The following is a 16756-nucleotide window of genomic DNA, read 5'->3' as shown; positions in this document are numbered from 1 at the left end:
GAAATGTACCTTCAGTGATTAAAAAACATTGGTTGTACAATGCAGAAGCGACTGGTAGCCAGTCTACTCCACGCCACCAAGTACAAACATAGCACATTGACAACTGTGTACACGAACTGCACTGCACAAGATATGCACCGTGCGATAAGGCCATCCACATCACAGCTGTTAAAAGCCATTTTTCGCGCTTCTACTCCAAAGACCAAAGTCTACTTTCTAGTTTTTGTTCTCACTATTGTGTAATTTCGCAACTGGGTCAACCCAACCAGACATGTACAGACATTTTGCTTATTGTCTTCATAAGGAGGCTTAGTAGTGTCTGCATAGCGTGCACAATAAACTGAAGTATTGGAGTTGGTAGGAGCATTGTTTTCCACGGGACCTCGACCTCAGCGGGTGTCACTCTGAAATCTCAACGGGGCGTCAGGCGATATTCTCCCGTTGCCCTGCTGCCCTCTGACGCGGTTCTGTCCGTGACATGCTTGTCAGACCGACCGCTAATGGATTCTACCATCTGATGGTGCAGAACATACCAGAAGTCTGTGGTTCAGCACACTCCGTGTACAACTACAAGAGAAAGGTTTGTTTTACGGGGGTACGGGTGGGGGTATCAGTCAGCGCACGTTTTATTTCAACATTATTAAAAACATCAATATGTGTGGCTCTTGGTCTGGTAGGGGGGGGGGGGGGTGTTGGGTGTTTGAATGGACTTTAATACCTGAAAGAAAAACCTCATGTCTATCACATTTACAAAAGTTGCACCATAAGGTTTTACTAAATAAAGGTCTACAGCTAGTACAAACATGGAGGAAGGAACTATGGTGAAGGAAAGCTTTTCAAATATTTTCAATATATTTTCTTAGACTATCATAAATACGAAAAAGGGGCTTGAATCGCGTCTACCGAGGGGCTCGTTTTTTTAGCTGTGATAACAAAAAATCATGCGATCTATAAAAGAACGTGTTCGGCCCACATCCATCACATAAACATTTGTAAACATAAAAGGTGGTAGAGTTGATGGTGTTAAAACAAGGGGCTAAAAATAGATTATGATAGCATTAAGCAGGGGAATTGTGCCGGCTTTGTACAAGACATTCTGTTGATTTACAGTCGAATTTAAACCGATATGCCATGGTATGCCTGTCTTTGTTATTAGAGATTATCAGAGTCGAAAACATTACCGTGTTTTGGGTCACAACCACGGTTCTTTCACGATGTTTCCGTACGAATACAGGGGAAAGTTTATTGGATAGGCGTGCCGTATTTTGTGACTGAAATCGAAGCTGCACGACAACTGCTCACGATTGTACCAACCATTATATATTGAATTGTTCTTGCATTATTTTGTCATTATTTTGCCCAATCAAATACTTTGGTGGACGTCATTTTGCCTTCATGTGCTTGTTTTAGAACTTCCAGTCCACTGTTTTCCGGAGCATAGAAAATATGATGTCAGGTGATTCGAAGAGATCCATTATTGCCACCTTTCTGATACCCTTTTTGAACTGTGAACTTTATTTAAAGATTGAGATCAGAAACATGAGTCTCGTACGTGATAATGCAAATGTGCATACAATCAATCTCTTGTGAGTTGGTCGTAGTTGTGGAACTTCAGAAAGGTGTAACAGGTCAAATCCATAATGTAAATAACAGGTTGTACATGTTATATTGTGTAGTCCTCAATGTGCAAGCCGATAGAAATGTTTTTCCCAAAGGGCATCGTACTCGGAAATTTAGCTTACGAATAAAATACCCCAGACTTTGCACTAGTGTAGGATTGGTAATCCAAAACTAATTTAGAACTGGCAAATACAAAACATTGCTTAATTTAATTTACCCGGTGAGAATGTATAAAAATATATAAATTGTCATTTTTTTAGGCTTAGCGTATACATGTGTAATTATTGCTTTGCAAAGTTTAGTTTTAAACAAGGCCAGCTTTATGACATGTGGTCTAGTCCTGGGCATAAAAATAACAGAACCTGTGAGACGTTTTGCAAATACCTGGAATGATTGATTATCACCAGGCTTAAACATAAACACACAGAACATGATACCTTGCCCTACTGCCACACTTGGGGACCAGTTGCCTAGCAACGAGGTCGGCCATCTTGACTGTTTATTGCGCACAATGACGTAGTCACTTTATGCCCAAGGAGATGAAAGTTTCTTCTTTATCTATGTGACATTTTTAATGTAAGTTAAAATGTAAGTATGACACTGGTGGAATTTTTGTCCCTTGACTAACAGTAGCCTACAAATCCTTTGGCTTAATGGTTCCTGTCACTTGCGAAATGCCAGTTGCATGATTAATTAACGTGGATCTAACATTTTGTTTGATTGAAGCCAGTGAAGTGCGAGATCGAGTTGGTGCTGTTGGTACAGCTGATAAGCCATAAAATTTGTCGGATCATCTGCTTTATACAGACCATACAAATAACATTCTGGTATTTACTTACACAAAGTAAACGGAGACTGACGTTAGTTCACATTTGGTGCTAGAAGCAACGAAAATTTTAATTGTAGCATGGTGAATTAAGAGACGTACTTTATTTTTTGTTGTTGCCATTTCCTTTCTGAATTCAATAGCATTTCAAAATCACTAAATAGTAGTAAAAATGTCTTATGCGTTGTTGTAATTCACATTTTAAGCTTAAGCTAGTTGGTGATTAGGTGAACTGAGTGCCGAATGCTTAACCCAATCCACCTTTAACCATCTTGAAGTTTAGTCAGATTATTGTCGTTGCTCAGTCTTTCTTAACTTACAATAATATTCAATATAAAGATGTGAAGTAGATTTCCCTGTACACAAGTGACTATATCGCATTTTGTTATAAACTGAAACAAAATAGTAAAATGATGAAATATTAAAAAATATTTATAGTTATATATGGATCCATCGTCACAACATGAACTGACATGTTAGATATGATTATGCATATCTTATATACATGCATAATTTGGAAGCATGTAAAAGAATTTAATAAATCGTATATCTCTTGATATCTTTTTATGACTCATTTGCTTTGTAAACAAACTGTACCTTTGGACCCTTCCAGCAGTGTCAGAATGCGAACAATGCAAAATGCCATCTAAGGTAAAACCGGAGCCAGACTATGAAACATCACGTTTTCTTGTCGTTATGACGAGTCGACCTGCAGTCGCCATGTTTGTTCGGCGCCATTTTGGATTTTAATTACAGCTGTAGATTGCTCGTTGTGTGTGTGGTCTATGCGACATTATTTTTGATCGGAGAGCATCCAGTATAGATAAGAAACGGAATAACCAGTTGCAGTATATTTTAGAAGGCTGCTTTAAAAATTTTTGGAACTTAATGTTTCAGAACAATCCATGTTTCCCTTGTTTTGTCCCATTTTTTTCTGGTTCCCCTTGAACTTTTGTGTATCAGTTTTCTTCGAAAGAATGACGCATAGTTCACGTTGTTGCTATTTTGGAATTCTCCATCCATTGTTGTTTACATGAGACAAAAATGGTCCCTTGACCTTTTATTTTGAAATCAGAACTTCTAAACTTGTCTGCTTTTCATCACAACTAAACAAATTAGTGACTCATAATTATATTTCCTAATAACAAAGCTAGTTAATCATTTCTAAAACAGCCTTCAAATAGTGGTGTAGACTTTGTGTGAAATATATTTTGTATTTGATTTTTACTATTTGTGCAGGTATCTTTTCAGCATGGACTAGTTTGACAGTGCCTAAAAAGCCGCAAAATCTGAAACAAAAACAAAGATGGCTTCGCCTTCACCCATGGCATCACCATACTTGCAGCTAGAGTTCACAGCCGAAGACGACATGACGAGGGCGAGTGATGCCGAAGATGACGCCGAAGGCACCTCCGGAAATCATCGTACAGACTCGACAGCAATCGGCACCACACCACGCGCGCGTCCAGCTCCACGCAGACGCGCGGTGGACACGCGCCCGCGTGCCATGCTGATCTCAACGCGCGCGTTCTTCATCGCGTTGATCCTGCTGATTTTCATCACCGGCTTCGCGTGTCGGGCCTACGTCTACGGAATCTTGCGGATTCTTGAAGAGGAAGTCGACCTTAGCGGAGCAGAGACAGTCACCATCATCCTCTCTTACGACATCGGATTTATAACAGTCTTGACCATCATAGCCTTGCAGAACCGCAAAGTGCACCGTGCAAGGAGCGTTGGTTTTGGAGGTTTCTTGATAGGAGTCGGTTTGTTAATAGTCTGCGTCCCGTACTTTATTGTCCGATCTGATCTCGTGGACGGTCAGTGGTACCTCTCAAAATACGAACTCTGTGACGAGACCGTCAGACCACCAGACGTCAATCAAACTGCTGGAGGGCGCCCATCCCTACCCGTGTACAATGACCCGCCCAAGACTCACTGGAACAGTGTTGCTTGGATCGTTCTGGGCTTGGTTCTGGCTGGAATCGGTGCGGTTCCGCAGTTTCCCCTGGGCATCACGTACTTGGAGGACAGACTTCGCGGTTTCGGGACGCCATTTTACGTTGGTAAGATGTCACTGCTTTACGATCGGTGTTTGTATACGAGTCCATCACAAGCCCATCACAGGTCCTGTCGCAAGTAACAGTGCATGGATGATAAAAAACAAGGGAATTTTTTGGTCACATATTTTTTGATTTTTTTCATTTCTGGCTGGATGACTTGTGAGTGACTTGTGAGGACTTGTGATGGAGTCTACCTGACGTGTAACACTGTACAACCTATTCTGAACATTCCCTCCCCTACCAATCATGTTCACAGTCACGCCCGCCCATTCATATCCAAACCCATGACAGCAATGGGGGGGGGGGCATTGATAGGAAAAAGTATCATTTATGATTGTGTGGTTTTGTTTTGTCAGCTATTTTGTTGTGTGCCTACCTTCTTGGTATCTGGTGTGGCGAACTGGCCAACATGTTTATGTGGCAACACGTGGCCACTGCTAACGGCACCACAGTCACGTTATGGTGGCTGGGGTTCTTCGTCTCAGCGTTGGTGGCGCTCGTCATCGGCCTCTTCATCTTCATGGCCAAGGATCCCTACAAGCGGCTGGTGAAGGAGACTAACGGAGCATCGTCGGCCATGATGGCGGGCAGGACGCAGAATGGACGCGGATACCGAAGGCTTGAACACGATGAAGAGGGCAGACCAAAAGGTAAAGAACTACGTGGGATTTCCTTACAAAACCGTTGATTTACAAGGCAAAACCTCAGTGTTAAACAAACTGTCTACCATCAGGCAAACTGATCATCGACTGCAAAATTAATGAAGAGTTTAAGTAAGATTCCTGGTGTTTTCAAATACAGAGAATTAAAAGACAACTCTGTATACCGTTTTTGCCAAGTTGGTATAAGTTTTGGTTAAAACTATGGCCTTTAATTTAAAGGAAAGATCTGTGGTATAACTATGACGTATTAAAAGGAAAACGAGCAGTTTTCAAATTAATAATGTCAGAATTGTGCCTTTGCTCATTAGCTGTGCATAACGCCATACCGTAGATAGATTATTTCTTCGAAATATATGTCAATTTTTTTTGCAGCTCTTAAGGTGCCGGCAAGATGGCGTCGGATTCTAACGAACCTGCAGTTGGTGTGCCTCGGTGTGGCAGGCAGCTGTGAAGTGGCCCTGCTGACTGGTTTCCTGGTGTTCCTTCCACGATACGTGGGCACCATATCCAATATGGGCTGGGGACCAGCGAAGTTTTATATTGGTAAGTAATGGAAGTCCGAAGGCCGTGACTACTACGAGTCGGCCATATTAAATTGAAATTGAGGTAAAAAAAATCCTCATTTTTTGAACTTGCGAAAAGAAATGGAAGCAATGATATAAAGTTAATAACAAATTGATACTGTTCTACTCTAATGAATTATTTAAAATTTGTGGTTAAACATACCCTGATGTTTTAAGCCACATTTAAAAAAAGAAAGAAAGTGAGGCTTTAATGCATAAAATAGTCTGGCACCATACCATTCAACAGTTCACAATTTATAAAATACATTCAGGGAACATGACCAAAATGGCGTCCTCGTGATTAAGGTCCATTGGTTCTGACGTTTTTAATAACAAGTGATCATTTCTTACTGCACTGACTGTAATTTCATCTCTATTCTTTGTCATTATAGCAACAACTGTCATAAGCAGCGCCTGTATTGGTATCCTGACGTCATCCGGGTTAACGCTGTACAGAAAGATCAAAGCCAGAGGGCTCTTTCGCATGGTGCTAACTGGATGCGCGGTGGCGCTGTTCTTCCTGTGGCCGCTGTACATATTCAGATGTGAGAGTCCTGTGATTGTTGGTGTATGGACTGGAGATGGAGCGCCACCATGGAATGGGTATGATTAAAACTACCGATTACATTGCCTTATGGGTAGATAGGGCTTTGATGTTTTAAATCAGCTGGCACCATTTTGATAAAAAATGAACGTCTTTGTTTTACTCTCCTTAGGAACGTTGGACATCTGTTGCCGGGTCTGAACACCACATCACAGTGCAACATGGACTGTTGGTGCAGCAAGCTACCCTACCGGCCCGTCTGTGGATCAGACGGCCGGACATACCTATCGCCGTGTCTGGCTGGATGTCATGAACAGCAAACGTCGGATGTAGTCGACTCGCAGGGCTTGAAACTCACGGTAAATGTTAACATCATGGCCCTCTTGTGGTGGAAAATAGCCAGTCTCTATCCAGCGAAGTTTTCGCTGGTAACCACATCTTTTGAATGTAAGAGGATGCATAGGACATAGTGAAGCCGGTTATCATGCGTGTTGTCAATAACTTTCTTTCCAATCTATAGAAACTTTTATAGCAAGATTTTCAAACCTAGCTCTCATGCTAATGAAACCTTTCATTTTAGCTTTGTTTAGCGTGAACCTGGAGGATTCATAGCGGCCAATAACGGTCTTCTTTTTGTCTAGAATTTCACGGACTGCTCATGCATCATGACCTATGACAACTCAACTGATGACCCCGCTTACGCCCTCTCGGGGCCATGTGCGAGTGACTGCAGCAATGAGTGGCCATTCTTGTTTATGGTGTTCGTCGTGTTCTTCATGACGGGAGTGCAGTTCGGCCCGATGATATTGTTGTGCATTCGGTAAGTTCAATTCTAAAATTCTTCTCGGATATAAGTTGAACAGCAAGAAGTAGAATGAAAACAATTTTCACTAAAGTAGCGCAATTGCGAAATCCACGAGAGGGATTTCACAGCTAACCTGTCCCAGTTAGACTGCCCCCCAAAAGTAATTTTTCTCATTAGATATGACTGTGAACGCCTGGACGTATACAAACATGTCAACATGGAATTTAGTTTTATTCTTCTTGTTATGAAGACAAGATCTAGCTAAGAAATACAGTATGATCAATACCTATTGAAAATAAAAACTTACATTTTGTTTTTCAGATGTGTCATCCGAGCAGATCGTATAGCAGCGTTGAGCTTTCACGTTTCAATTTGGCACATACTTGGTGAGTAAAAACGTAGCCTTAGGCCTACAATAAGTGCCTTTCTACAACCACGAGAATTTTAATTTTTGTAGATATGTAAAAAGAAAAACCCAGGTGATTGAAAATGAGCTTTGCTTTTGTTCAGGTTACATTCCCGCGTTAATCTACTTCGGCGGCATTCTTAACCAATCGTGCGCCCTCTGGGATCGACCCGATAGGCAGAATTACCACGAGTGCGCCCTCTACGACTCGTCTAAACACAACGCCCTCTTCGTCTCCGTGGTGTTAGTTCTGAAAGCCGCTTCGCTGGTTCTCAACATCGTCGCGTATAAGTATATGAGGAATAGAGGATCTAGTGTGAACATGGAATGGGCCGACTACGACACTATTGAGATGGAACCAGTGGAGGGGCAGACAAACTCTCGACAGACGTATATCTGAGAAACCTCAAAATTTAAGAGTGGATTAGTTTCCTTCTCTTATTAGCAATAATCGCTGCTTTATGCCGATTGTAGTCGACCTTTAATTTAAAACTCGTTGACAGCAGTGTTCAATTGAAGGTTAAAGCCTCTGCACTTGCAAACAGAGGTCGTTGGTTCGAGTCCTGTGCCGTGTTTCATAGCATAAAGCTGCACTTTTTTGAAATGTTGTCCTTTTTTAAATGTTGCCTTAAAAACAAGACTGTCCTCAAGCTGGAATTTATCGAGTTTTTCAACGTCAACCAAATAATCAGCGCTTTTGCTTTCAAACCTTTATCGCTACGCCAAGCCAGTTTTCAATCCAATTAAATTAATTGATGATCATTATTGTAAATGATTGAAAACGTTGAAAATGATACTTTAGTGGTGACAGATTTTACACGTAATAGGATGGATAAGAACTCACAGGTGTGACGATACGTAAAGTTTCTTTTATTAAAACCAAAACCAAATCTTGTAACCTTACACGATATCTAAATATTAAAACATCTGAGCATTATTCACTTTCATTAATTTTCAAAGATATTTTAGTATACATCTGGAATATTCGGAATGTTCACATCATCAATTCTAGAAAGTTTTAAAATAGTATTTTTAAAATAATTAATGAATACAACACAATGCATGACACCTAAATATTCCCTTGTATTTATTTGAAAGGCACGCAATCTGCAAAGCGTGGAATTAATATTCACTTAAAAAATAAGAAATATTACACCTGTTTACTTACATTTATTGTTTATTAAACCCAATCACCAATTATTACACCGGAAACAAAATATCAATTAATATTGTCTGAGTTTTGTTTACAAAATAAATTCGTAAATGCTGTTCTACTTGATTTTCTGTCATCTTATTTGGCGAGTTTATTGCACGACGACTTGATCCAGATTTGGATAATGTATAGTTTTCGGGGAAACAAAATTTACTGCGAATAGTCAAATAATATGGTGATTATTTAAAAATCAAAGACTTAAAATCTCCATAAAATTACTCGTCATAATTTACTCCCCACGTGATGGAGACACGTGACGGATACACGTGACGGAGTCACGTGACGGAGACACGTGACGAAAGCTGCAAGTAAAGTTTCAAGTATGGAAGTTATAAATTTTATTTCCATAAATGTAACTGAATGTACCTACAAAACCTATCATGTGCAGAGGTATACTCAATCTATTGAGTTACATTTGTTGATGTATTCGGCAGTACGATTTTTTAAGCTCTAAGCAGCCTGCTTAAAGCTTCATAAATTGACCATTATATTCAAAACAAAATATCACAAAATAACTATAAATTCATACCCATTATGAAACTAAAAATCTGCACTGACTGTGCCACCCGAGGCGCCCTCTGCCTTCCCATAGGACGCCATCTTGACGTTGCCGTGCTTGCCCTCCTCCGCGCTAGGGGGCGCCCTGTAGGTCATGTAGCAGAGGATGTAGAAGATACAGGAGCCCAGCTTGAGGCAGGCGAGGAGGATGAAGACGTTCAGACTCATCTCGCCGTTGTTGTAGAGCCAGCACTGGCGGGCGCCGTCGCAGGATGTCTCCCACAGGATGCAGGACTGGTCGATGATGCTACCGAAGATGATGGGTCCCGGTACGGACCCTGATAACAGAAGGAATTGAACAAACGTCAAGTTTTACCAGCCTCGCCCTAGCCTTGCAGTAAATACCATGCTTTTCTCTATGTCGGCTCCGAGTATGCGATCAGTTCTTCAACTTGTTCAAGTCAAACAGATACCATGGCATGTTGAGTTAGGCAGACGCAGTGTGTTCCTTCCTTCTTTTGTTTGACTTTTATTTTTGTAAGTTGTGTGCTACGCGAACATAAAACTCATTATTTCTGTTGTAGTTATGTGATGCAGTAGAGACATGAACTCAATTAACCGTCCACGACCTACAACGTGATGACTGTGTGCTGGCAATACAGCACTTCTACTTTTGGTTAATTTGAGGGAAACGCAACACCAGAGAGAGAGGCCAGGTACTCTTCCCTCCGTAGCAATCCCACCTGCTTCGCCCCATTAGTGACTTACCTAACGCCCGGAACAGAAGGGATTGCACACCAAGTGCAAGTGCACGCTGTGTGTGCGAAACACACCTGTAAAGGCAGACAGAACAAAGTCAGTTGTATCAATGTTTTAATCTCATTGAATTCTTATATTTAACTTCTACATTTCTCATTTTTATCCAAATTTCTACGATCTTTGCATGATGTTTTCTTCCTATACCTTCAAGGACTCTGCCAAACTTTTTCTCTATGCCTATTTTCCACAATTGTGACTGCTGCTAATGACTAACCTTTACGGATCTGTTTAAAGGGTCCACGAAGTGATTTTTTCTTAGAAACACATTTTGTGCAACTTTCTACTCCCCTTAAATATATGAAAAATATCTGACATCCCTTTTTGGCTAATTTTATTGCAAAGTGCACTTATTTAAACATTTAAAAGTGTTCATGCTTTTCCGGACAGTTGAGGGCGCTTTTGCTTTGATGTCATATTGAAAATAATTGTGAGCAAAGTTTGCTCATTGGCTAATACTGCCATGTACTGACACAACAGTGAATCACCAAAGAAGAAAAAAATTACGACAGCGAAATATCCGAAATTCTGACTTTTGGTGCTGAAATGGTGAATCTCTGAAATAGCTGTAACATTGAGGTTTCTGCCTCAGATGACATCACACATTTGCTCAGGAATATGGACATTGGCATCAGAACGGAAAAGGTACCAAAATGCCCTTGAAAATCACAAAACAAAAATTGAAAATAAGGTTAAGTATGACACAAATGTGTAATTCCAAGGATTGCACACAAAAATAATACGGACCCTTTAACTACTCGTATTGTGCCTAATGGTTCATTTCCAGTTTTAACTTTCTTTTCACTTTTTTCTAATCTGGAGTGAATATTTTGTCAACTACAGTCCTCACCTTATAGTAGCCGTTGTAGTTGGTACCGTTGCCAGGAATGTGAAAAGTACCATACCAAAGACAACGACAATGAAGCCCCACATGTTACCACAGTCGATGGGGCATTTGCCGGCCACTGCCCCGTGATGTGCAACGGTCTCATTCGCTGAGACGCAACCACAGCCGGAGAAAGTCTGACGATTGAGAAAATCAACTTGATAATTTTGCAGGTTTTGCAAATCTTTTGTTTCTTTCTTTCTGCCTGACGGTGAAACTTGAAACCTGAATCTTGTTTTCTCTCGTTAATTTAATAATAAGGTTTAAGTGAAATGTTAACGTACCGTCTCTATCGTCAATGGCATCTCTTCGTTGTAGCCGCCGGTTTGGGTACTCTTTGAGCGGACCTCGTAGGCGACTTTATCTAAATCTTCCTTTAACTTGTCATTGAATTTCATCCCATATTCCGTGACATTTACCTGAATGATTTGTTTCAGTCGATTGTCTGATTTGGATTGATAACCAATGGATCAATCGATCGATAATATACCTAGCTCTCGTCAGTATTTTGTCCAATTCTCTTTTCGTTTTTCATGCATGTATATTGGTTCTATGCTAAGATAGAACCTCAACAGTGCCATATTTTCTGTCTTGCTCAAATTAATACTGACACCGTTTTTAGAACCAATTGGCTCAAGTAGCTTTTCCCAATAATCAATAATCGATCGATCGATAATTCACCTGGTGCCCGTCAGCGTTCTTGTCCAGTTTCTCGGTGCAGCCAGCGTGGCACGACGAGTAGTACATGATGTTGTTGTCTCCACACACGGGGTTGTATGAGGTGTCACAGCTGCAGTTGCTGTTACATTGGGATGTAAGATCGATCACTCCCTCATAGTCCAACGATCTAAGATTCAAAGGTCCAAAAAAGACCGATTGTCTTAATAGAACACTCCGGATTTGGCAATAAGCCACGCCCACCTTTGGTTCGTCGCGGTGCACGTGATCGGGTCTGATTGAGATACCGTGGTCACCTGACCGAAAGTCGTCTTCTAATTGGTCAACGCGCACTGTTTGATCAACACAATGGAACTCACGTGTTGTTGTAATACGTGTTGACGCCAGCAAACTTGAGACTTGGGCAACTGAAGAAGAACCCAGCCATGAGGAAGAAAGAGACTGAGAGAGTCGCGATGCACAGACGAATCATGCCTCGGAAATTCAGGTTGAATTTCTTGACAAGGAACCCACCAATGAGAGAGCCGATTAGTCCGGATGGGATGGTAACCATTCCTGGTTGAGAAAGGAGGGTTCCCATTGGTTGGTTTAGGATTCGACAAGACGAGGCTTGCCTAGAGCTGGCTAAAAAGTTTCAGTTAAGGACTTTGTTTATACTCAATCAGTTGGTCGGTCGATCGTTCGGTCGATCGTTCGGTCGGTCGTTCGGTCGGAGTCGTTCGGTCGGGGAGTCGGTCGGTCGGGGAGTTGGTCGGTTGGGGAGTCGGTCGGTCGGGGAGTAGGTCGGTCGGGGAGTCAATCGGGGAGTCGGTCGGTCAGTCAGCCAGTCGGTCAGTCGGTCAGTTAATCAGTTCTTGAATTCACTTTGAGGATTTGCATGGCAGAAAGTACCATTATTAGACATAAGTACTTGTGTTGAAGAAGTGACTGCCTCCAATACAGAAGTGTAGGTGAGGAGAACTAAGTATGTGCGTAATCGATATTTCAGTCAGTGTGTAATGACCGTCAACATTTGGACACCAAAACGTTCATTTTTAGAACTGTGTGTCTTTGAAAGGCATGGTTGTGAAGTCGAAGACCGAAGAAATAAATTATGTCGGGAATAAATTCCATTTGGACCACGTCTGAATTTACCAACAATGATAGCAGATAACCCTGAAGACACGCTGAACTGAGACTCTATAATCTTGGGCCCGAAGGTAGCGATACTGGACAGGATTATCCATTCCGTGATGAGACCAAGGTTGATGAACATGAAGGGAGCGTTCTTAATCAGGGTCCAGACTGCAATTGGGAAGTCTTTGATGCCACCTGCTACTCCATCTGAAAGAGTAAGAAGATGAAGTGCTATCGTGTCAATAAACCAGTTAGTTATAATGGGTGGCCAATGACTCATAGCGTAAACGAAGGTAGTTACCGAACCAGTTCACAGGTTGGTTTAACAGCTAGTTTGTCGACTGGTAAACTACGAACTCAGTTATCGATCCAGTTAGATGTTAAGTTACAGCAGATAGCGGTGTAGGTGTTAAGCTTTAATATCAAACCAACAGTGGCTGGTACTTTAGTTAACATATTTCGCTATCTATTGGGCATGTTGAGATCTTTACCTACAGTTTGCCAACCAGCTTTTTAATATCAGTGAACCAGGTAACGCTTTTTACTACGAGCTCGGCTCGGGTTGTATTTGGAATTGTGGAATAGTCGATAGTGGACACCTTACAACTGTTTCAGGTGTGTTAGTGATTTGTCTTGTTGCTTGATCTGTTGGTTTGTATTGGTCAGTCGGTTTGGTAAGTTCGTCGGTGGACTTCATATTTTCTTTACCTGTTTCACTCCTGGACTTGAAATCCGTTCCCTCCTGGTTTTCCACGACCCTTAGCGCTGCAACCTTTTTATGATCTGCAAGGCAAGAACACGGAGTAATTTCATAATTTGCTTGTAAAATGAAGCGTATCCAGCTTTCGTTTGCTTCGTACACAACCCTTGAGGGCGCCAGATAATGCCAGTTATCTTTCCTTCCTAACGTACACGGCCAATAACAACAAATTGATAATTTGAGCAACTTAATTTGACGTTATCACGATTTTCCTTTGACGTCATGATATTAGTTACATTTATCCTTCTTTAAGGTATCTTGGGTAGCAGTACAAGCACCACGAGGATAGCAACAGTGAACTCAGAGTTCAGGCTAAAGTTTTAGGAATCCTGAAATTCACGTCGACAAAATGCTGAACTATTTATCCTGTGTCTGGCACATACCACAAGCAGACGCCGTGACGTCACGAGTTACGTAACACCTGTCCTACCTTTAAGGTATCTTGGGAAGCCGAAGAGTGGAAGCACCACGAGGATCCCAAGACATGCTGGCATGACCGAGCCCAACCACCACGCACCCACCCATAACGGATGGTCATCCGATATACCCCTGGTATACGAAGAGAAAAACAGCCATCTTGTATTTCCCCCATTTAGTTAGTCTTGCCATCGCATAGGAACTGTGGAACTGACGTGCACGATTGAAGCCCCAAACTATGTAACTCCATATAAGCGTGGTCATCTGATATCTACCACACGAACAGGGATCATAGTCTTGGTGTGTACCAACAAGGGTTACATTTTGTTTATGCAATCACGATCTCTATTGATATTTCAGCACTATACATGCTTTGCGAAATAATTCTTCATGTGTGTCGGTAGTCAAGCAACTAAGACCATGATCGTAGTAAGTGCGTTCTAAATGGAAATGGACTTTTATTAAACGTTTTGCCTGCTACTGTACAGTAGATTATCTCAAGCAGATTCTACAGCTTTATTGATCACAACGTCTGTAAGTTTGAGACTTAAAGAAACCTAATTGACGGTCAGGATGATAAACAGTCCGATTTTCAATAATCTAAATTATTAAGAATTACTTACCCCGGTGGTTCTTTAGGGAAGTCGGTCCAAATTCCTAGAAACAGACCTCCAACTAAATATCCCACCGCAGGGCCTAGTATCGATACAGCATCAAAAATACCTGTAGGTACGAAGATAGAAAAGTAATCAACTTTGATGCGATCTTTCGTCGTGAGGGGTCCACATTACACAAGTTATTGAGCGCCGGGGAGTGCCGTGATGGCCTCGTGGTTTGAAGCACTGCGGGTAATTCGGCAGGTTGTGGGTTCGAGTCCAGCCTGGGATCATGGAGTATGTGCCCGGGCAAGGCACTTTATCACTCATTGCTTCTCCTCACCCAGGAGTAAATGGGTACCTGTTAAGGCAGAGATATGGTTAGATATTTGTGATTGATTTTAGCTGCTAAATTTGCGAGCTGTATATATTCTCCAGGAAGCTGAGATGGTGTTTGGAATGTATCATTTGCCCAATGAGCAGGGTAATAATGATGTAGCGCCTTGAGCACCAATAATGGTGGATACGTGCGCTTCATGTATATTATTGAATTTCGGACGATATTACCCTGCATTGAGTTTAAGGTTTTTATTGATATACGTAAATACGTTTCAAGGCATGAGCATTCACCAACGTAGGTGTCTTACTCACCTATGTAAATCGAAACACTCGCTGGCCTAACGTTTTCATCCAGATAGGTGACTCCCAATGTATAGAGTGGAGAAGCGCCTATACCATGCAGCGCCTGCGCGGCTACAAACATCCAGAAGTAGTTACGCAGATGGGAGTCGCCTTCAAGACACGCCTGTGCAGTCGGGCGCGTCGGGTCACAGGTGTCGACCTCAGAAGGCGTGACGTCATATTCTGGGGTCACGAAATGAGGCAGCATAAACACCAGCGAGCCAAGGACGAAGATGAAGGCGCACGTGCCTAGCCACTTGGGTTTGTGGCTGCTCTCGCCTAAGTAGGTGACGAAGATGATGATGATCATGACGGAGAAGTCGTAGCAGCTGCTGATGGAGCCGCTTTGCACGCTGGGAATGACAAAGCGGCGCTCTAGGGTGGAGGTGATGACGAAGATGAAGCCACTAACCGTCATGCCCTGGACTAAAGCGAACCAGCACAGGAACACCAGGTACCACTTAGGGTTGTTGAGGAACTGAAGCCACTTGGGTCGGATGGACAGCCACCCGTACGGGACACACTCAACATCTTCATTCGCATCTTCTTCTTTTGAAGAGATACTTGTCTTGCGTTTGTTTCGGTTTCGTATCTCCACCTCGGCTTGGTTGGGGATCCCGTGGAGATCGTTCTGGTCATCCATGGCTCTTGTAGGAAGGATTGACCACGCCCACTTCTGTTCTCCCGCGATATGGTGCAGTATCGTCAGTTTCTATGTCGTCTTGCCTAGTGGATAAAAATACAAACAAAATCAACAGAATGGGGTGATTTTTTTTCTCTCCAATTTTCAAATTTATTAATATTTTGTAATCTTGGATATGTCTACTACATATATTTTTTAAAAATGGTGGAATAAAAGTGTTTTATAAGGAAGTAACAATTGACATCTTTCATTTTCGGGGCTTTAATCCAGTTGAAACTGTTTTTCAGTATTTAACCTTGTTGACATGTTCATAAATGCGAACTTCAAATCTGTACTGACGAATAATATTCGTCAGCACAGATTATGATTGACCAAGTACTCTAATTGGTTGACCAAACTTTGATATTGAATGATATTTGACTAAACTGATGTTGCTAAAAGCGTGTGAAATTCTTCTCGGACGAATTTATATTATTAAAAAGGTGAAATTGAGAGAAAAACGTTTTAACATAGCCGGGAAAACCTTTACTCGAAGATCATCTTGATACTTAAAATTTACGGCGTATTTTTCATGGATTGTATTTTCCTTTGTTTGAGTGTCAGGTAGTATACAATGACAGTAAGCTCACCTGTAAAAAGCTGGCGTGGAGGTTGAAACTTCCGGTTGTCACCTTCTGTATCTTGGCCTAATTATGAAGAAAAAAATAATCAATTTGGGTAACTCATACCCAGTTTATGAATTTGTATATAAGGAACATTTCTAAAACAGAGCTTTGGGCAAAAGCTGAAACACTTTCTTTTCCATCGAAACTTGCAAACCTTTTAATCCTTTCAAAGTGTTCCCAGATTATATCGTGGCAGTACGCAGGTCTAGAACAACGTGTGTTACTTTGAACAACTCCAGTGGTTTGCGTACATTCGGAGCCGAACACGGGGTTTAGGTTCTTTAAAATGTTAATCAATACA

General features: G+C 41.7%; 1 protein-coding gene and 1 pseudogene across 1 annotated transcript; one reads left to right on the top strand and one right to left on the bottom strand.

The window, feature by feature from the left end:
- The first annotated feature begins 93 nt into the window (after window positions 1-93).
- LOC119724776 (solute carrier organic anion transporter family member 5A1-like) lies at window positions 94-8760 on the top strand. Its single transcript, XM_038195987.1, has 9 exons — window positions 94-580; window positions 3686-4509; window positions 4863-5156; window positions 5541-5711; window positions 6124-6334; window positions 6448-6634; window positions 6917-7095; window positions 7402-7466; window positions 7591-8760. Exons 2-9 carry the CDS (start codon window positions 3753-3755, stop codon window positions 7884-7886), a joined length of 2160 nt encoding a protein of 719 aa, XP_038051915.1. The 5' UTR covers window positions 94-580; window positions 3686-3752; the 3' UTR covers window positions 7887-8760.
- On the bottom strand, window positions 8384-16330 carry LOC119725164 (annotated as a pseudogene).
- Window positions 16331-16756: the final 426 nt, after the last annotated feature.

Source organism: Patiria miniata, unplaced genomic scaffold, assembly GCF_015706575.1.
Source record: "Patiria miniata isolate m_02_andy unplaced genomic scaffold, ASM1570657v1 HiC_scaffold_18, whole genome shotgun sequence".
NCBI lineage: Eukaryota > Metazoa > Echinodermata > Asteroidea > Valvatida > Asterinidae > Patiria > Patiria miniata.
The sequence above is the reverse complement of the archived record's forward strand: the minus strand, read 5'-3'. Positions and strand labels throughout refer to the sequence as shown.

Excerpts from the sequence above, each read along its gene's own strand:
- LOC119724776 (XM_038195987.1), top strand. The coding sequence starts at position 3,753 with ATGGCTTCGCCTTCACCCATGGCATCACCATACTTGCAGCTAGAGTTC. Across the intron at positions 5,157-5,540 it reads TGAAGAGGGCAGACCAAAAG|CTCTTAAGGTGCCGGCAAGA; the intron begins GTAAAGAACTAC and ends TTTTTTTTGCAG. Across the intron at positions 6,335-6,447 it reads GGAGCGCCACCATGGAATGG|GAACGTTGGACATCTGTTGC; the intron begins GTATGATTAAAA and ends TACTCTCCTTAG.